This window comes from Lichenostomus cassidix, chromosome 3 (assembly GCF_008360975.1).
Source record: "Lichenostomus cassidix isolate B80296 chromosome 3, HeHo_3.0, whole genome shotgun sequence".
NCBI lineage: Eukaryota > Metazoa > Chordata > Aves > Passeriformes > Meliphagidae > Lichenostomus > Lichenostomus cassidix.
Window position 1 is genome coordinate 55,610,875 of NC_139483.1, and position 21,737 is coordinate 55,632,611.

The 21,737-nt window shown below is 46.4% G+C and overlaps 1 protein-coding gene and 1 pseudogene across 1 annotated transcript in view; one reads left to right on the plus strand and one right to left on the minus strand.

The window, feature by feature from the left end:
• LOC146439755 (ligand-dependent nuclear receptor-interacting factor 1-like) overlaps positions 1-746 on the minus strand; it is a 3,034-nt pseudogene extending 2,288 nt beyond the window's left edge.
• Positions 747-12,750: 12,004 nt separating this feature from the next.
• Positions 12,751-21,737, plus strand: part of FNDC1 (fibronectin type III domain containing 1) — a 63,907-nt gene continuing 54,920 nt past the window's right edge. Inside the window, exon 1 of the mRNA XM_085055872.1 lies at positions 12,751-12,934. Within this exon, the coding sequence (XP_084911998.1) occupies positions 12,865-12,934 (70 nt within the window). The 5' untranslated portion in view covers positions 12,751-12,864. The remainder of the gene's footprint in view (positions 12,935-21,737) is intronic.

Below are 21,737 nucleotides of genomic sequence, written 5' to 3' on the forward strand. Positions count from 1 at the left end.
CAGATCTTCATGCCTCATGCCACATGGAAGGTAGACTTAACCATTATAGATCATTAGAGCATTTCCATTAAAAAGAGGAATTTCTGGTTGCTCTCAAATAGGACTCAATAGTTGCTCAAATAGTTGCTCTCAAATAGATGAAAGCATTAATATATTCTTCTAATACTTATTCTTGGTATTGGTGAGTGACTTTAAAATTTCTGAAACAAAAATGTTAGATGACTTTACAATACGAGAACAGGATCTTGCTGTCTTTCCACCTGGCTCTTCCTGTGCAACCTCTCTTTCACTGGGTTTATTTGGGAATATTTCTCATCTCTAGTTCCATCAGGACTAGAGACGTGTCCTGTTAAGTTTGAGCTGCTTGGTATTAAAGATTTTGAAAAATTGTGCCAAAAGAAGCTGGAACTCTCTTCCATCTTTACCAATGGTCATACATAAATTACAGATTGTGTTTCCATAGCTTGCCTTACTTCAGAGACACTTTTTGCTGTTGCTTAGAGTAGTTGCTGTAGTTCAGATGAGATAAAAGATAATGGTATTGATGTGATTTTGGCTTGACATGGTATATCTAGATCAGGTTTTAAAAACTCTGCTTGAGGTTCTTCAGTAACTTTGAGAGGATGAGAGACTTCAGAAATGAATGCTTTGTCCTCTTGGTTAGCATGAGTTAGTGAGAAGCCTTTTTGCAGAGGATGCTTTTCAGCTGAAAAACACCCTTTTGGGCCATCTTCCTGTTTCTTCATGCTCTTCCACAACTTTCTAGAGTGACCCCATGACTCGACCTGTGGTTATGATGGCACTAGTTTTAATTTGTGTGTGCTCACTGCCACTAATGAGAAGAGAGAGAAAACTGCTTAAAACATAAAGTTTATTTTATAGCATGACAGTTTGTATCAAGTGAAGAAAATGGAATCCAGCATGATAAAACGACTTGAAATAAAACACTATGATGCCTTTTAGAACTATTTTGTGGACACTTTTTTGAAGATCAGTGGATTTTCCTGAAATATTCAAAGTGTAGTTCAGGTATTTTTCTATTTGAATGGTATTGTCTTGCAAACTCTTGTTTTAACTTAACTCGGAGCATTGTCTCTCCCTGCACTTCAGTCATTCACCAGAAGGTGGAGCCTAAAGTATTGTCAGTGAACTAGAACTAAAGGAATTTCACGAAGTCCTTTGGATTGGAGGGTTTGAAATGGGTATTCTCTCCTCCCCGTTTTGCAGAGAAAATCCTGGATCATCATGACAGCTCCCCAGGCCATAGCACCTCACACTCGGGAATCTTAGACGTCACAGACTGTCTGGTACCAGCATGATCTAATTCAGCCAAAATATCATCACCTAAGACACATCAAAGACCAAAATCATTGTACCAAAATTGAGAATCATTGTGCCCCTGAAGATGCTAGTGATGTTCCTTGGGATTACTGGGAAACTAATGAATAGGAGAGAGAGGAGCGTTTGTCTCGTGTTTCTGCTCCAGTCCCAGCAGGCGCTGCTCTCACAGAATGATAGAACAGTTTGGGTTGGAAGGGTCCTTAAAGATCACCTAGGTCCAGCCCCTGTGCCATAGCCAGGGACACCTTCTACTAAACCAGGTTACTCAAAGCCCAATCCAGCCTGGCCTTGACTTGCGTTGCCATGGGCCAGAAGCTGCTCAGCTTGATTCCTGCGTGGGGGTTTGCAATGCTGGCCTCCACACACCTCCTGGTGATCTTGGGCTCATGTGAGCTCTCAGGGAAGACCTTCTCTGGCACTCCAACCACTGCTGCCTCAACATGGAGTTAACTTGCCAGCTGCAATCATTATGCTGCAGTAGCAGGAAGGCTTTTGGATAGCAGGGACCCAAACCCCACAGTGCCTCAGGGATTAGTGTCTCAGCTGTTGAACATGAATTAGGTCTCTGTGAGGCTGTGACAGCATAACAAGGGTTCATAAGGGTGTCTGCAGTGACATGTGTTACTAGGATGCTGCATATTAATAAGCTGCATGGAAAGGAGCACTCTCACGGCTTTCTGCTTACAAGTTGCTTAAGTCCAGTCTGGGTCATGCTAGGTTGTGTTTAGGTAGATAACTGGAAGCTGAATGGACTTGGCTAGCTGCTTTATGGATGTACTCAGGATTAAAACTTCATACAGAACAGTACATGACTAAAAACATAGCATCTTTCTCGGCTGTCCTCAGCCCTAGTTTGGGAGGAAGGATAGCTGCCTGCATGATACAGGGAGTGTTTGACTCAGAGCAGCTCTTGTTCATGCTCTTTCATGAGTCAGAAAGATGTTGTTTGGGTTCAGTTATCTTTGGTACAAGTCCATGTAGATCCTTCTCCTGGAGAATGTGGATGAGATGAGATTTTGACCCCTTGCCCTTATGTGAGCTTTCTAGTGGAACTCTGTGAACAGAGCAGCTGCTCTCGGTAATGACAACTCACATCACAGCCCCAGAAATGTCTTTTTTGGGTGAAACCAATGTTTCACCTAGATCCTAGATCTTTGTCAGTGTCTTGTCTTTGGGAATGACCAAAAGCTGATGCCCAGGGAAGAAGATAAGAATAGAGCAAATGTATAGTAATTGTACCCTACAGTACTCCTCTGATCAGCAATGATTTCCCGCTGAAGGATTCATTGAACTAGAGATGATGCCTTTATGTTCAATTGCCCTTCTAGAGACTTGGAACAATTCTAGTGGGCAGTTTTCCCAGGCCATTTGTCCTAAGGCTAAATTCCCACCACCTCATCTTAGAGAGACTTTGAAAAACATTTAGCTCTAATGGACCCATTGGAAATCACTTCAGTGTTGAATTCAGCAACAGATTCTCTTGGTTAGCCATCTAGATGCTAACAACAGTGATCAGTGAAGATCTGGTTCTTTCAGTTTTACACCATTCCGATGAATGGTACAAAACCATTTGCTCAAGGTAGCAAAACCCAAGAGGGGTGGCAAAAATTTTGACCTATTGAACCAGAATGAGTGGTTCAGTATCCTCATGAAAAAGAAATGAAAAATAATTTTCTGCCTATTTTATTTCAGAACAATAGCCTTATCTCTATTTCAATTATGTGTCCTTTTTGAACAGTGAAGAGAAGTTCTGATGTGTATTCAAAACATTAATCTCTTTAGTATCCTGAAAAACAATCAATAGGCCCAAAGCACTACTGGCACCTAGCAGAAGCTAACCACAACTAAGAGTGAGGTTAACAAGGCAAACCCACTTGCTCAGGAAGTTTTTGAGACAAATCTGAAACACAGTGTTCCTGTATGGCAGCAAAGAACAAATTAAGTGTTTTTCTTAGCTCTTAAAGTGCATTTAAATGCCAGCATTCTCATGGGGGAAAATGGTTTCTGAAAAGAATTTGCATCAAAATTATCTTTGTACCCACTTCTTTAGAAAAAGAATTGATTGTCATTTATTTTCATAACCACTGTGCCAAGTATCCCAAGTATGAGGAAATATTGAATTCTGCATCTAACTTGCAGCAGCAGTTTTCCTTCAGGCAGCCTCTTCTCCCAGAAAACTGATGGCTGTTCCCCTTGCAGTATGGCTTGTATGGGGTGCTGCCACCCAGCTTAGCTCTGACTCTGAGGCACACCAGCCATAGACCTTCTTCATTCTGGTGCTGCCAGAGTCCAACAGAGGTGGAGGTCTGGTTCTTCTGGGTTTCGTACAGCAGGAGAAAAAATGATTAATCCTGCCTTGAAGTGCCTACAGGCACAAAAAGGAAAGACATATAAGAGCAAGGCACCAGAGACTGCTGAGAAATGACCATTGTGTGGTGAGGGTTTTTCAAAGGTGAGTGCCAGCAGAGGAAATCTAGATTACTTGGAAATATAAATGCAAAGGGAATGATTTAAGTTTCATTTCTATCTGTCTGCACAGATGCTCTCATTCAAAGTGAAATTACCTGGCTGATGCTATTAAATCAGTTTCAGTTCATAATTTTCATGAGTTCCACTGGATTTTCTTTTCTGTTTTTCAAGGCAGGCAGATCACAGGTACCATTCTGTTTCTTTCGATGCAACAGCAACAGAGCTGTGCCCCTCACAGCATGGTGGTGTCATGCTCACTGTAGCATCCTCCTTGTGCCTGGTTCACAGGCACAGCTGGCCTGGTAGCATCTTCCAGCCCCATTGAGCAGCCCCAGCTGTGCCCAGGGACAATGCTGCCACACAAGCTGCCCCTGTGAGATCAGCCAGGAAACACCAGGCCACTCTGGGGGCATCTGTCTGAGGGAAACCTCCAGGTGACATGTCCTAAGAGCCAAATATCAACAGTGCCTGCTGCTGAGCTCAGAAGCAAGAGCAGGAAGCTCTTGTAGGGTGGCAGCCAGGGCTGTGCATGGATCTGGCCTTCCTCATGGCCCTGGTGACAGGAAGACCATTCATGAAGAAATTAGGCACAAACCTTCAATATTCTGAGGATCAGCTTGTGCAATGGCAGTATTGTTTCCAGTCACCAGGCTGACATGAAGATTTAGGCAATGGAGCTGCTTGGCAGGAGAGAAGGAGGAAGAACAAACATCTCAGTGCTGCTGGGGACTGGCTGGGAGCGTGTGAGGAATGTGTGGGGCTCTAGCTGATTCCTATATGCAAAACAAGCTGGAAGGATGATGCCTTGGCCAGGATTCCCCTTTAAAGATAGCCTTAACTAGCCTGGCCTGTGCATGGGCCAGAATGTTTAATAGATCTGCGTGATACTTTGTCTTTATGCTCATCAAGCAGCATTTTGTAAAGCTCTTTGAGAAACCTTGACTCGAAAGTATATGTAATATTGGGGGTGGGGAAAAATAATATTTTTGGGAAGATTTCTTGATCTCAAGAAAGTTCATGTATTATTCTTTTTTATTTTATTAATGAAAAGTCATGTCAGTCCCACACTTTTTCAATTATCTGTTTAAGATCTGCAGCCACAAATAACTCCAAATATTTCAAGTCTATGTGAGTCACCCTAAAGGGTGAAGATCCTTTATCTTTCTTCCAAATATCAGTAGACACACCCACAGTTAATTTCAGGTCTTAAATACCACAGATTCAAAGTCACCTAACTCTACAGATCACCATCTGCACGTTACCATATTTTCAGGGTACTGTTACTGAGGGATAATGTGACCTGAGCAATGTGACTGACAGTAAATTCATAGGGTCATGCTGTGTAGCAACTGGAAAAATTAGTCTTGACTAGTGAGATGCCTCTCTGACTTGTAGCTGTCAAAATCAAACACTAGTTTGAAATTCATTGCACTGGGTGCCTGCCAGAAAATGCAGTGCAATGCAGTTTATTTGAATTCCAAGTAGGGCTGAAGCTTGAGTAAATAATATCACTAAAAAAACACTGTGAGAGCAAAGCAGTTACAGTCATTAATGAAACAGTAAGCCCAGGCCATTGACCAGTCCTAGTTCTTTTCTTGCCAAATAGAGCCAAAACCATAGCCTTCTCTTTAAACAGAAGGATCTAAAAGAGCACATATCCTCTACTGCTGTAAAATTAGAGTTGTGTTCTCACTCCTAAGTTTCCAGGAACACGAGTTTCATGGAGGTGCCTATCAGGAATGGGCTGTCACTTGCTCCTTGTGGTTGGGCAAGGGGAGTGTTACAACAAACAAGCTTGGACAATTTTGTAAATCGGAGGATTTATCTGGGCCCAGTAGACATTTATTAGTTGGGAGATGAATCCTCTGAGGCTCTCAAATTCACAAGGCACATCCTCTCACAATCCCATTACTGCCGAGCTTGGTTAGAGCTCTTTCCTCACAGGACCAGAGCTCTTCGTCCCCGTCCCTGTCCCCGTCCCTGTCCCCATCCCTGGGCCAGCAGCATGCGAGTGTCCCTACAATCACTGCTCTGAGCTGCTGGCCATCCTGGGCTTGTCCTCAGTTCTCCTAGTTTCTGTCAGAGTAGCTGACAGTAGGAGTTAGGGAGAGGAGGGTGAAAATGGGTGTCTAGAAGTCCTAAACTCTCCATCACATAGACAGGCTGTGCTGCAGGGCCTGTCCATGCAACTCAGATGGCCTCTAGCCCTTGGAGTGGTGTTGAAAATCTGTTTATTTTGGCAAAATGGCATAGGTCAGAGTTTTTGGTAGAGCCTCAAACTCACAAAGTTTCTGCTTAAAGCTTTCTTTTTGCCATGTCTCACCATCTGCAGTGTGGATGCACAAGCACCATGCAGGAATGGCAGCTTAAAAACACAAGCTTTTCCAATTCAGTAGTCTTCCACTGTGGAGGGTACAATACAGTGAGATCAGGCATTTTTTCCTGTTTTAGAAGCAGCCACAATTGTGTTTAATTTGGAAGAACCCATGGTAAGAGTGGGCAAGCTGACACACCTTTTATTAGACTGCTGCTTGCCATGATGAAGCTTTCAGGACTCAACACTTCATTGTGCTGACTGAGCTTTAGCACTTGAAATGGTCTTGAACCTGGACAGACAGTGTTGCATCTCTGATGGTGCCCATCATCAAAGCTTGTGTCAATCACTCTCTCTCCTGACAGTTACCAGGGTGTGAACATTGCTGTCCAGGCATCACAGTGGCAGAGATCCCATACTGCTGGGGGTTGTGTGCTTCAGGCAGTCAACAGCACCCAGGTTTGACATGCTTCAGGACTTTCTTCATTTACCCACCTTGCTTCTTATTAGGTTGTAATTTCCAAAGCTGGACTTGGGTTTTGTGACACCAGGCAGGAACACAGGGAACTTGTTCTTGAGGCTTTAAATATAAATTTTGCAAAGACTTTTGTAAGTAGCACTTATATTCTGCTATTTTAATGCTGACTAGTTACAGTGTTGAAAGGTGTTTGGCAAGGCAGCAATGGCTGAGTTATACCAACTCAGTCTCACCAAGAGATGAGGAATGGGGGATCATGACATGGCATTATTACATTCACTGTTCTGACAAAACTGCATTGAAGAATAACACAGAGCTATCTCCATATGCATAAACACTCAAAGGAAAATATTCATCTGCTCCAGAAGCTGAAGCAGTTTAATGGAGAGAAGCAGTATTACTGCCACCCTGTATTGTGGTACATGACAAGGAGTGGGAGAATTACGGGCATGGCTCCTGTGAGAAGCTGCTAGAAGCTTCCCCATGTCTGATAGAGCCAATGCCAGCCAGCTCCAGAACAGATCTGCCAGTAGCCAAGGCTGAAACCATCAGCGACAGTGGCAGCACCTCTGGGATAATGTGTTTAAGAAGGGGGAAAAAATTGCACAACAGCAACTTCAGCTGGAGAAATGAGAATACATGAGAGAAACAGCTCTGCAGGCACCCAGGTCAGTGAAGGAGCAGAATTAGAAGGTGCTCCAGGTACCCAAGCAGAGATTCTCCTGGAGGCCTTTGGGAAGACCATGGTGAGGCTGCTGTCCCCCTGCAGTCCAGGGAGGTTCATGGTGGAGCAGAAATCCAGTTGCAGACCACGGAGAACCCCATGCCAGAACAGAATGCTCTGAAGGAGGCTGTGACTCCTTGGGAAGCACACAGTAGAGTGACCCAGTCTCAGAGCACTGGAGCAGTCTGTTCCTGAAGGACTGTATCTTGTGGAAGGGACCCATGCTGCAGCAATTAATGCAGCCTGTGGGGAGAACTCACATTGGAAAATCTCATGGAAGACTGTCTCCCATGGGAGGCACACCATACTGGAGCATCGGAAGAATGTGAGGACTCCTCCTCTTAAAGAGGAAGGAGCAGCAGGGATAACATGCTAAACTGATCACAAACCCATTCCCTGTGCCCCTGTACTGCAGTGGGGGAGGAGGTAGAGAAAATCTGAGTAAAGTAAGCTGGTGAAGAAGAAAGGGATAGGGGAAGGTGTTTTGGTTTTGTTTCTCATTGCCCCACTCTGATTTGATTTGTAATAAAATTAATTGATTTTCCCAAGTCAAACATGTTTGCCCATAACTGTTGAGTGATCTCTCCCTACTCTCATCTCAACCCATGAACCTTTTGCTATATTTTCCCTCCTCTGTCCAGCTGAGGAGGGGAGTGATAGACTGGCTGTGGTGGGCACCTGACATCCAGGAGCCAAACAGAAATAGTGCTGAGCACTTTGTCCATAAAAGTCATAGACTCATAGAATTATTTAGTTTAGAAAAGACTTTTAAGATCATTGAGTTTAACTAAAGCCAAAACACTGACATTGCTATAGAAGAATGGCATGGAAAATACATGTTTTCAGACATAACACAAGAAACAAGGCATGCCAGCTCTACAGCTGCGTAACAGCCTTTAGTTGCTTTAGTTGCTCCTTGTTTGCTTGCAGGAGTTCTTTAATGACATAATCTCCTCTTCTTTAGTTTTTGTTTAAATGAGTCTACCAGATGGGCATAGAAGAATTCAGATTCTACTGACACTCATCTGGCAATTTCATTTAACATAAGCAGCTTTTCATTTTCTTCTGGCAGGTTTTTTTTGGAATCTCTACCTAGAAGCTGAATTGGGTAAATACCCCAGATATCTTCAGAACACATGCCTGAACCATTTTGTTATAAAAACAACAGAAATCGTTCTTTTGGTTTAAGTGGGAGGGTTACCAAAACATATAAATGTAAATAATTAACAAATACATTAAAGAAACTGTTTCCAGGCAAGTAAACCAGAAAAAAAGGCAAAATTCAGCAAATAAATTATTGGCTACTTGGGATTATTTGCTACTTGAGATTTGCCCTTAACAAGTATATCTTCTATGCTGTCTTTTTTAAAAATAAGCATTTATTTTATTTACATGATGCAGCTATCTGTGCTTCTACCAACCTGTAACTCACACTAAAATAGGGCAATCTGCAAGGAAAAGGAGTGGTTGCTAGTTCACGTAGTTTTACATTGCTGGAAGGTATTTCCTGGCTTTCTTTCAGCCTCTTTTCTCTGTTAGTGGCCTTCAACAGAACTGTACACTTCAACTCAAAAGAACTGCATGATTAATATGCTTTAAGTTGTTTCCGTTCATCTTGGAGTAAAATAGACACTTAGGCTTATGCATATAAATATTCCTTGCATTTTGTCCAGGTTTAGTGTTAAACAGATGAAAAATATTTACAAGACAAGTGTCTTAGATAATTGAAGCAAATTTGTGTGGAATGGTGGTTGCCATTAGAGTAGGTGCTCAGAAACTTTCTTTGCAGTGTTTAATGTGGGATTCCTCCTGTCTTGTGCATAAATAAAGCAAATATCACTGGAATTTAGTGAAAGGCTGCTACATTTTCACTTGCATCCTAAGCTGTGATTGCAGCTTGTGCAGAAGACACTCCACAGCAGATATGGCTTTATCTGTTGGGTGCTGAACCAAGCCTGTATTGTAGCCCAGGCTACCACATTCATACCTGGGCTGATGCTGGGGCTGAATCCTGCTTGCTTGTGTCCAGGTGAGCTGCAGCCACTGCTGCACAGAATTAAAAAGGAGAGAAACTCTTTGTACAGAGCCTTTGAAATTGCTTATAAGTCTTTGGGCAATTTGGCTCACTAAAATTCTTCCTTTATATGCCTCTGTCTGCCTGTCTCTTCCATTTGTAAACCTGCCCCTACAAACTGGGAATACCATTTCTATCTCACAGCCTGCAGCTATCTTCCCTTTGCATCAATGACAAACATTCTAGAAGTCAAGAGTCAGTAAGTTTGTTTGCCAAATGCAAAAGCTGTTCCATTAGCTGGTATAAATAAAAGGGCTCCAAACAGGATGAAAGGAGGTGAGGCAAGAAGCTCTGCTACACTGTGCCAGCTGAGGACCTGCTTCAATGAGTTTTCTAGAAATCCTGAAAACAAATTGCTCGTGTATTGCATCTGCTCAGGATTCTCCAGCATATAGTGATTAATTGGGCTCATGTGGCTTGAAAGAGAAGCATTTGCACAAACAAGAAAGTATCAGCAATCCCAAATATTCCTTGTCTTGGTTTAGGCTATAATTTAATCTTAGATGTTACACTAATATCAGTTGGGCTAATTACGGAAAATGCCTTTCCTGCAAAGGAACAAATTTCACATTGCCACAGGAAAAAGTCCATACTCATTGCAGCATGGCATCTTGGTTGTTTTCTGAGTTATCCACATTCTCAGTGGAATTCTGTCTTTTAAATGAAAAGCCTCTAAGACTGCAGAGCCCATATTGGCGAGCATGGTGGATAGTTTCATCCAGACAGATGGCTGCACCCCTGCATATTGAACCCTCTGTCTTCCCAGGATGCACTTGCATAGAGCAAGCAATGAAGAAACAAGCAAGGAAAATAAAAACCCTTCCAGATTTTTGAACTCTGCAAAGCTTCACCCTTTCCAATACACCTACATACCATTTTCCCTCCAGCTGGTAAGTGCTGTGGTTTTTCCCTTTTCAGAGCTGTGATTTAAAAAGCAGCAAGTGAGCTTGAGCCTGCTGAGCAATGTCAGCTCCCATGGAGGGGTCCCCTGTGTTGCCTCTGCCACCTATGATCAGCCGGGGCGCGAGGGGAACTGTGTGGGTGCTGGAGAGGCATGCTGAGGCTGTTCTTCCTGCCTTGCCAGATACTGTTTTCTCTTCGGGAAAGCTCAGACATCCTTGTCAGGGAGTACTGGCATTATTACACTTGTTCCACTAACTCCATCCACTGCAATTCCCAAATGCCCACCATATACAATGATACCTTCCTCACACAGAATAGCTCTTGCTGCAGATAACAGTCAGGATTTGGATTTCTGTGATGCTGAGATCTCTCACTCTAGTAGATCCTCTTTAGGAAGGTTTATTTGCTAAAACTTTTGACCCAAATGTCCAGAACTCTCAGCGTGGTTGGTTTGGTTTTTTTCCTCTAGCTGTTATGCTTTGCTAATGAGGTATATGTTCCCTCAGAAACAGCTCGTGTCCCATGTGAGAATTGCATGTGTTTAACCAATCAGTGTTCAAGTCGGTCCTTGAGTCATAATTCAGAGACGGCCTTTCAAAGTTGCTCTTTGGCATTCTATTCCTCACTATGTGACTGATGTTATTGCACTGCGAACCACATCCTCGAGAATGCCAAAGGGGAAGAACCCCTTAGGAAGGGGAGAACCAAGGCTGAAAGGGGATAATGAAGTAGTGATGCTCAAGCAGCAGGGGCACCATTCAGAACAATGAGGGGTACAGTGACCAGGGTTGCTTGGTGTGATGCAAAGCCAGGAGGCTGCAGCAGACAGCAACATACTGAACATGTGGTATAATAGATGTGCCTTAACTCGAGCTCTCTGAAGCCCTGTCATCTAGAGACTCTTTCTCTTTGGTATGCTGCTTTGTTTTTAAAAGCCTCTCCCAGGCTGTAGCAGTCAAGTTCTAGGAGAAAATATTCCAGGAGTGGTGAAAGACAGCCTTCTGGAGACGCCCACAACTCAGGACTCCCTTTGCTTGTCTCAGTGTGGCTCCCTGCTTCAGTTCTGGACAACAGTCCTTACCTTGTGCATGGCTGCTCCAGTCTCAGCTTGTTCCCAGGCTTCCTTACAGAGTGCAGTGATCACCTTGCAATGAAACAAAACCCAGGTGTATAGCTCTGTAGGAGGCTGCCCTGTACCTAGTATGGATGAGCAGCTGCCAGGTTTGCCTCCTTATGTCCCACAGAGCTCTCCAAAACCACCCCACTGTAACATCACCAGGGTATGCAGCCTACAGTGTTCTGCTATGAACACACATTCAGCTCATCAGTTAACACTGCACCTCATTTTAGATGCTGCAAATGATGAAAACACACATATGTAACATGCAGGGCACAAAGGATAATGTATATCCACTAATACCAGTGGGGACATGGCCAGTGTGCTCCTGTGGGCAGGGGACTCTGAGCAGCTTGGCCAGGAGGGCCAGAGTGGTGACTAGGGCCAGAGTCCCAGCAGCAGGTACGTACAGCAGCAGAGGTGTAGCCTGAGACTTTGGAGCCACTCTGTGACAGTCCTCCATGTGCTCAGCCATGGAGCTGTGTGGCACCATGCCAAGGCAGGTGTGAAGCCAGATTCCTGTGCAATGCCTGCCCCCTGTTAGTTGTGTTTTTTTGATTTGTGCTTTTGTTTGTTTAGTCTGTTCGTTTGTTTTTCCCAGAAAATATGGTGTTTATTTTCTCAATACCTGCAGAAACTCTTGTATCTTTCCTCTCCATTCATAGCAGGCAAGAACTTTTATGCCCCATTTAGTTTTGTTTTGTTTTTTGTTTAGTTTCCACAGCAGAGGACCGATTATTAATTGTTACAGAAATATCTTGCAGCAATGCAGCAAAAAGTAGATGGGGGATACGTGTTGGAGTGTTGTGGGAAGAGCCAGACAAGTCAGACAGCAAAGTGCCTTGTAGATCTAACAGTGCATCTCTCCAATGCAAGGCTACTGAGCAAAAACCCCGGCCAGATATGGGGTGGAAGTTCAGAAAGAACAAAACATGATGTGAAGAAGGAAAGGCAACCGTGTGTAGAAAGTTCTGTACAGCAATCCCTGTGCCCACGCAAGACTGAATATCCACCCCAGCCGGGAAGGTGCAGTGCCACAGGGGCCAAGCCAGAAGGCAGCACGGAGGGTGTGTGCAACATGCGTGGGCCAGCTGAAATCCTGAAATCCCCCCGGGTGCCGAGGGGCAGGCTCGGAGCTCCTCGTCTCCTCGGGGAGATGTTTCCCGAAGGAGCCAGGTGCGCGCACGCCAAGGCAAGGAGGCTGCGGGCACCGGCCGCCGGGGCGGGCGGGCCGGGGAGCCGGGCGGGCCGGGTGGCCGCGGGGGGCGGAGGGCAGGCGCCCGCCTCCGCGGGGCCGCCCCACTGCAGTGTCCCGGCAGCCCGGGAGGAGGAGACGGCGGGGCGCGCAGGCAGCAGCGGGGCAGCCCCGCCGAGACGTTCGCCGGGCGGGCGGCAGCTCCGCGCCCCGCCGCTCCCGCCGCCCGCGCCCCGCGCCCCCGGCCCCATGGCTGGGCCCGCCGCCCCCTGGGCCGCCCTGCTGCTCCTGGCCGCCCTGCTGCCCGCCGCCCTGCCAGGTACGCGGAGCTGCCCCGCGTGGGGTGAGCGGCTGCCGTCCCACGCGTGTCGCTGCCCGGCGGCGCGGGCGGGGAGGTGCTGCGGGGAGGGGGGCTCACGGGCGACACGATGCTTGGGGATGCCCAGCGGCGCCGCTCTCTGTCCCTGCCCTGGCGGAGGCACCTGCCGCTGCTCCCTGTTCGTGCGAGCCGCTCGGCCGGTTCCCCCCCGCGGGCGCGGAGGGAGACCCGAGCGGGCAGGGGCGCTGCGAAGCCGGGCAAGCCTCGGCACCGAGGGTCAGCGGGACCTCGGCGGCTCTGGGAGAGCGGCCGGGACCGTCCGCGGGTTAGCCCGCTGCGGCTCGACTGCGCTTCGGGCAGCTCCGGAGCGCAGGGCTGCCGCCCACAAGGACGCTCGCGGCCAGAAGTGAGCTGAGGACACCGGAGGGTGACAACCTCCCGCTTGCCTTTAGCCCGTGGACGTCTTTTTCCGCTGGAACCGCGTGCTCGTTCCATCGTCCCGTCTGGGCTCTGCTGAGAGCCCGCTCGCACGGTTAGCGGCGCTGGCACCGGGCAGCCCAGCGCTGCATCTCCCCGGGACGCCAGGAGAGATCCTTCTTCTCTTCCTTCCCGCAGCCGGAGTCCTGTGAATCGAGCCTTGTATCAGCCTGGGCGAGGCTGGCGCTCCTGTCAGAGTTGCCCGGGCTCGCAACCTCTGGTGTAAGCTGCTCTGGAGGTGGGACTGTGCGAGGCAGTGGCAGATCTGCCCCGTCCTTTCCCTTGTGGAAGCTGTGTACGTTCGCTGCAGCCCACGGCACTTTTTCACCGCAGGCAGTGCTGGACCGTGTCTCCTCAGCTTGTGCTCTCAAGGTCTGCACCAGAGCACGGCTAAAGACAGGGTATAGACAGGCATGCGGAGGCATTTCAGCGCCAGATTGTATCTGTTGGGGTTACAGTAGCCAGAGCGGTGCAGGGACACTTGCCCCGAGGCTCCGGATGTGGTGGCTGTCCCATCTCCAGCCCTGTGCTGTAGTTGCAAAGAAGCCAGCCACGGACAATAGCATCCTCCCCAGCCCTTCCCGCAGCTCTGGGTTCTGCAACAGAGCCCGGGACCTCGTGTCATCCGTGGCTCCTGGTGAGTTTTTAGTGCGCAGCTGAACAACCGGAAAGGAATGATCCGCTTAACGTGCAGCTGCAGTCTCTCTGGAACTTGCTGTGCCCATCCAGGTTAAGCCTGGGATCACACTTCTGGAAGCAGTTTTATAATAGTGCTCCCTTGTGGCAGTGGTAAACGGAGGGGGAACTGGATCTCTGGGGCTGCTTGCTGACAAGTGAGAGGAGCAGGGAAAGGAGCAGGGGAGTTTGTGTTCTGCTGGTGAGGGAAACATCCATGGAAAATGTCATAGCCTCTGAGGAAAAGTGTTAGCTGTTTAGTGCATGAAGGCTCTTGCTTCTCTGACTGTGTAATGTCTAAAGTGATTCTTGGAGATTCTAATACTTCACTAAAATTTTTGCGTGTAATATCCATATAGTCTTTCCTTGTTTGCAGTCCCACACCAATGTGCTGAAAGAATTAGGCCAATTTCTGAGCAAACCCAAATGTGTTGGCATAGTGCTGCACAGAGCTCTGCGTGCTTCCCAGCTATGGAACTCTGGAGCCCACCAAAACCTGCTGGAGTGGGAATACTGTGCTGTTAACCCCAGAGTGGCTGTAAAGGACTGGATGTGGGCTGCATGTGTGCTCCCTCTCCCTGGTGGTGTGCTGGCCACATTTAGTGGGCACCACTTTCCTTCTTCAGTCTAGAGAGTTTATCAGCTATTGAACACAGACTGTGCCCTGAACAAGTACAGTCTCAGACAGGGGGGGTGGTGGGTTCTGGATTTCTTTCTCAGGGAGTATTGCTGAGCATTTTTGATGCCCTTGGTCCTGCTTTCTCACCTTCTAGCTGTGTTTGAAATGGTTCCTGCTGACCACCTGCATGTGCTCTGTCTAGGTGACCTGTCCCAAACTCACTCTGCACTTTGGAATCTTTGTCCAAGTGCCATGTCTCGGAGACAGAGAGGCTGCCTTCACTCAGTGGACAGGTTCCAATGAAGTGAAAGAGCCCTTCAATTCTTGTCTGTGGAAAGAAAGGAAAGATTTTTCCCCAGTAAGGATCTGCATTGGGCTGGTGCTGTCATTGACTGTGTTGTGTTTATCAAAATGGAGAGTCAGTGTGGGGCCTGTGCCCAGGACTGTTGAGGCAGTCCTCAGGCCAAGGAAGTGTAAGAGAAGTGTATTGTGCTGGAGCCAGCTTAGGGGGCAGATCCTATTTGTGTATTGCCAGGAGAGATTTGTTGCTTGCTGCCAGATCCCCTGTGTGGAAGAATGGATACTGACTACAGAAAACAGTCCTCCTATAAAAGCCCACCTCGTTAGCTTAGACAAACAATGTTCAAGCACCACCTGTGGTCTGTGGGAGAAATTTGGGAGAAACATTAAGAAGAAGCTATGCTCAGAGCAAGAGCCTTTCTGACAGCAGCACTAACTCTCATTTTCCTTTCGTGTCTAGACTGTCTGACATAAACAGAGAAAGCAGAAGGGTCTCCAGGGGAACTTTCCACTTCATTTAGCTCTGAGGAATGTATCTTCTTAGTTATTTAGGACAGTGCTGTAATGGTCTTAACTGTATAGCTCTGTACCAGCCTCTGGGTGTGTCAGATGTGTGAAAGCTCCTGTGCCGTCCAAGTCTGAGATTCCAGTTCTTCAGACAGCACATGGACTGATTTTGGCTGGACATGTGGTTAAGAAGATGCTTTCAGACGCTGATCTATACGGAAAGAAATGAGAGGGGGGCGGAGTAGATAATGCAGCAAGACAAAGACACGCCAGCAGGGGGAATGGGATCTTGCCTCTATGATCCAGTGTGCTGAGTGAGCATTCAATTGCCCAAAAATATAGCCGAGACACATCCAGTGCTGATATTTCCCATAAAGGACACTGAAATATGACTTCTGACATCTAGGTTGGACTAGATATCTGCTTCACATTGTCTGCAGGTGGGCTGTTGTCTTTGTGTCAAGGGAGCAAAGCAGTATTTCCACCAGGCTCAGTTTCTGGTGCATGTCTAGGACCCATGTTATCTCTCACTGGGAGTTGTGTCACCCATCTCTCTCTGTCACTGAGGAAGTGCTCAGGAGTGTGGCTAAGGTGGCATTCAGATGTGCTGGCACCAGGCATTAGGTCTCTTAAATTTATGCTGCTGCAGCTCAAGTATAATTAGGACTGGAATCTTTTCCTAAACAAAGACCTCTAGAGTGAACCTATGTTTAGTAGCCTTGGTGTGATCCCAAATACACAAAAATCTGCAACCAAATCCACACTTCCTCCCCTGCCCCCTAGTTTTGAAGTGTCAGGATCTGCTTATCTTGTTTAGCTTGACTTACCTGTCTTTGTAAATCAGTATTCCTTTACTCCCCCCTTTGCCTGCCCAAGTGAACCATAGCTAGGTGCATGCATGTGTCATGGGAACATTTACCTTTCTGCTGGGAATGAGGAGGGAGCATGGATGTTAGGTAGGTCTCCTGCAGACTGCTTATGCACTAAGCAGAAGTGGTCACTACTCCAGAGGGAATGGTGTGGACATTAGTGTGCCTTCTTGGGAAGTTCCATGCTACTATTTTCTCCCCCAAGCTGTAGGTGTACTGCACTTTTGTGCAGCCTTGAGAAGAGTTCTCCCAGCTCTGCAGACTCTGCACTGATCCCCCAGGCAGGTGCCAGCACTCTGTGTTGCCTTTTTCTGCCTCTGAAATTGCTGCGTGTCTTTTCTTTTACAGCTCCCTAAAACAGCAACACTTCCACTGGTGTGCTGCACTACAGGATTGTTTTTATTCCTTTGAACGCAGTTGACATTTAATTCACTTGGAACCATGAGTGTTTTCATTATTCCCCAAGATGAGAAAGATAGCTTCACCTCTGCAGTCAGTGCCCCTGCCCAGCACAAGAGAGTGGGATGAACTGCTGGGTTCTGAGGCAGTGCAATCCAGAGGAGAGCAGCAGATACTGAAGCTGGGGAGATCCTTTCCCTCTGTCTCGTGAGAAGCCCAAGTATTTTGCTTCCATGCGGGTTGAGAGCTTGCATTTTGGCTGTGTTTGCACTAACATAATAGCCCCTGAGGAGTGGTATGGCTTAAATTTTCAGGTCAGTAGAGAACTGATGGGTGTCCTGAAGAAATGTGAGGTTGTCTGAAGATCCTTTGCCATGCATGACCCAATAGAAAGCCTTTGAAATTATGTTTACATTTTCTTATGTGTGTTTGCTATACTGCTGCTTATTCTGTTGCACTGTTGGCTGCAAAACCTACAGTCTGTGTTGAATGTTCACAAACTGAAGTGCCAATATAAGCACTGCCAAGATCAAGACAGTGGCTTAAATAGCTCAAGATTTAAAAAAAACCCCAAGAACTGCTGAGATCTTCTGCTTTGCTGTCTGTTCTCTGAGTCTTGGGACACACGTTTCTTAACTTTCCTCCACACTCTGTATGCCTAGGGATTTAGAGGGGCAGTGTGGTTTAGTCCTGCATTTCCATTTCTTGCTTCGTACCAACGAGGCATTTAGAGCAGTGGGATTTTGCCTCCTCCTGTACCTAGCTAGATTGACTAGAGACACTCTGATCCCAGCTCTCACATTTATTCTTTTTGAGACACTGGCAGCTTTTGCCTGCTGCACCTCTGTAGTTGGATAATTTCCTTTGGGGGATGTACAAGCACCTGGAAAGTGTTTGCTTCCCCTGGTTTCTCTTTAAACTTTAGACAAGCTTGTAATGAAAAATAACTTTTTCCACAGTGTGCCATGTGGTTGAGTGCTTAACTACTATACCGGTAGCAGAATTAACAAGAGCAGCATCAAACAGTGTTTACACAGTATCTCCTTTATTGCTGGTCTTGATTTGCCAGGGGAGATGAGAGGTTGTGCTGACAGCTCATGTGCTTCTGGTTCCCAGCAAGACCCGTGGGGGCTGCTGAGCTCCCTCTGCCTCCTGTCTCCTGGACAGGACCTCTCTCCAGACCTCTTGTCATGTTCCTACCCTCCTAAGGCACATGGCCTCTGGGTCACATAGCCCTGGAAATGGCAATGCCTCCTCCCTAGTTCCCTGGAGCTGCTGTCTGGGATGTCATATAAGGTCTTCTCTCCTACTCACAGTTTCTGCAAATGTGTGTTTAAACTTCAGCATGTTTTGTACTGTTTGCAGCACTTTCAGGATGTGTTAAAATGTCTCTGGATTAGATTGTACCTTTCTCAAGCAGCCTTCACTGTACCTCACTCTCATTAAACTTGTAACCTTTGGCCCACTGTTTACTCTTCATAAATGACATCTGTGCAGGGGAACACAGCAGCTTTTTCCACGTGCCAGGTTGGGATGTGTACCCTGGCTGTGTCATGTCCCTGTGCTGTGGTGAGAGCTGGGCACTCTTCAGTGCCTCTGAAATCGGGCTGCATGTTGTCTTCATTTTGGTGTAGGTGCTTGCATTTGGGAGGTCTGTATTTAAAGTAAATAGTCCCAAGGAGTGGAGAAGCAAGGAAGAGTGGAAGAAAGACTCAAGTCATGTAGAGGCTGTGTGCTCTAAACAGAGAGCTTTTCCTAAACAAAGAGAAATTGTTAGTTACATCAAATGTAATACTGAAATCCTGTGGTAAGGAAGGCAGTCCAAGTTTCTCCTCATCCTGGAAGTACACACAAAATGTACATCCAAGTTTAACTATGTACATATTAAAAAGTGGTGTGGAGAAGTGTGCATTTTAAATCATCCCTCTTCAGTGAGTAACCCAGTCATCAAATCAGCTCTTCATTAAACAGAGTAAATTACTCTTTGAGGACTGTGGAGTGTGTTCATATTTCACAGTTCTAGTGCAGCTATTTCACTATTACATAGTTATTAAGTCCTCTTGGGCATCTTGCAATGCTCCTGATTCCAGCAAATCTTTCCAACTGTTGTATTCTTCCTGCGCTAAACTGATTATTTTTCCATTGGAGGAGGTGGTTGTTCTTAATACATACATTTGCTGTAAAATAAGAGGCGACTCTTCAGATGGTTATTTGTCATTATGTTTACTGTATAGTTGACTGCAATATTTTGGCTGAAGCTGCTTTTTGGGAAAAAGTGCAGGACTGATGGAGCTGGAATGTTAATGTTTCCTTGTCTCTAAAAAGAAGACAGAAATAAGATAAGTTGAATAGTCAACATAATTTGTTCTGGTATTTTGTTATGGAGTGCTTAGTCTCTTCTTTCAGAGTGGCATCCTTGGAAGGGTTTGCAGAAGGGTTTATTTGGTATCAGGGAAAAACTGCTGAGTTTACCTTCAAATTCCCACAATGGAAAGCAGCAGTTGTAACTGGCAAAACATATTGCCATGGCTGGAAGTCTGTGATACTCAGAGACCAGCCTGAGCCCTGCCCCTGCCTGGCCAGCCCTCTCAGAGCTCCTGGATGCTCCTGCTGCCGAGGGAGGGGAGTGTGGGAGTAGCACCCCTGCTACCCTTCTGAGAAGTAGGCAGGCTTCATGTTTTCAGCAGCAGGAAGACAGCATTTAATTTTGCCTTGCTGCTGAGATCTTGGGGCAGCTCTGAGAGCTCTGGAGGACACAGGCTATAGCCAGATAGATGGAGAACTGGATTTAGATGCTGTAACTCCTGCTGGGTAGTGTCTTACTTCATGTGGCAGCCCCATGGAAATACCTAATGGCATCAGAATCTGGCCCTGCGTGAGCCACTGAGCTGCACTTTCACACAGTCTGCATGTCTTTCCTTTTCATCACCTTTTGAAGCCATGCCAAGTTTGGTGACATAATTGTGTGATCTTTAGCATGGGATGCGTTGCAGATGGTTCTCAGCTCACCTGCCAAGAGGCTGCAGCAATGTGAAGCCTGCAGTGATTCAGTGACTTGGTCGAGGGCTTGCTGCACTTTGTAAGAGCTGGTGCTCTGGGCTACGTGTTTGCAGCCTTGCTGTCTGTGTCACCTGAGCTTCATGTTGGCCTCTGTCCCAGCTGTGCCATTGGTTTGATGTTTCTGGTCTCCCTAAGCAGAAGTGCTAAAAACAATTTTAAAACAAATGGCAGTGATGGTAATGCTCCATTTGCCTTTGCTGGTCTGAGCCTCCAGGCTGATTTCAGGTTGCATGATTTTTAATATATGTATTTGATAAGTCTCTGAGGTTGCGTTACTGAGGGGGAGGTGGGTTGGGAATCACAAGGCTTGGTTTCATTCAAAGGTCTGAGACAAACTTTCAAAGTGACATCTCACCTTTCCTGAACTCAACTGGCCCCGTGTTAAAAATCAGTTCAATACTTTCTCCATGCTGCAGTGCCAAAGAACTGCTTAGCCTAAGATCCTTCTCTCTTCTACTTGAACTATTCCAAACAAGAAGTAATGACTGATGTCTTGTGAGTTGCCCAGTTGCCCAAAGCTGAATGTATGCAGAGGCAGAATTGCTGTCTTTACAAAGAAACAAATCCAAGAGAAAATGCAATTAAACTGAAAAGGAAAGCTCTTTTGTGATGGCACAGCAACAGTCTAATATTTAGATTAGAAAGTCTAAACCTTAAACAGCAATATTAGCAACCCAAATTTTCATGTTAGATGCGTACAGTAATAGATTATTTTGTTTGCAATGTGATGATTGCTGTGCCAGCACACTGAATCCCTTTTCTTCACTTTTAATGGACACTGTAAAGTCAAGCTGGTCCTCCAAGTGCCTGAGCACATGCTTAAAGGGGAGTCAGGGGACTGAATGCTCAGTGGGCACTGTACATGTCTTCATGAAAACCCTTCCAGTCAGGTCAGAGCTGCTTGGTTTCAGTTGCTGAGTGCAAGTTTATTGCCACAATATGTCTCAGACCATATGTGCTCCTCATCTGCCCTCCCAGCAAGTCCGTCCCCAGTGCAGGATATGCTGTGCCCCTTGGAAGTGCTGACTGCTGAAGGCCAGGCACCTCTGCAAACACACTTACTTTCCTCTGCAAAAACAGCTGTTTAAATTACCCTCAGGGAGGGATGGTGAGTGGTATGAGACATTGTGGGATTCTGATCGTGTTTGGTATCACACCATGAAGGTCAGGCTGGAAACGTGCAGCTGATGATGTGACATGGGAATGGGAATGAGTGTGAAACCTTGGAGGGATGGAAACAGATTTCAAACCACTACTTTAGTGAAGCTAGAAGAGAAATGGCTTTGCATTGACTTAAGTCTTTCCTTGTGGTGGTGACAAGCCAGCTGTCCCATATTACGCTAGCACAGGGCAGTCACAGGCAGCTGGTGTCAGCACAGTGGGAGTGTGTCTGGGAGAGGATGGTGTCCATGCTCCCATCGGGAGTGGAGCGATGGAACTGTCCATGTGTGTGTCTACAGAGCGAAGGGAGAAGGAAATACAAGAGAAAACAAGATTTTTTTCCCTTTACACTAGCAGGGAGAGAGGAAGGATTCGGCTCAGTTGAGAAAGCTGAAGTGAGAACTCAGATAACTGATGGTCCTCAGGGTCTGGTGGGCTTAAGCATCAGAGTATCTGATGAGTTAGTATGGATGTTCCTGAAGGAAGGTGGTGTGTGTGAAGACAGGGGGAATTATTTCTCGCACATGCTTACCATTCTACCTATTGCTTTCCTTGGGGAGAAGCAAGATTTTTCTTAAGGCTGGGCCCTTACAGAACAAGCTGCTAGTAATTGCAGTAAGGGTGGCAGAAACAGACCCTATGAATGCAAACATAAGAACCTCATAAAATTAGACATAGAGTTTGCAAGATTTTTGGCAATGTGAAAGGAATAATTTGGCTTTTTCAGCAGTTGAGG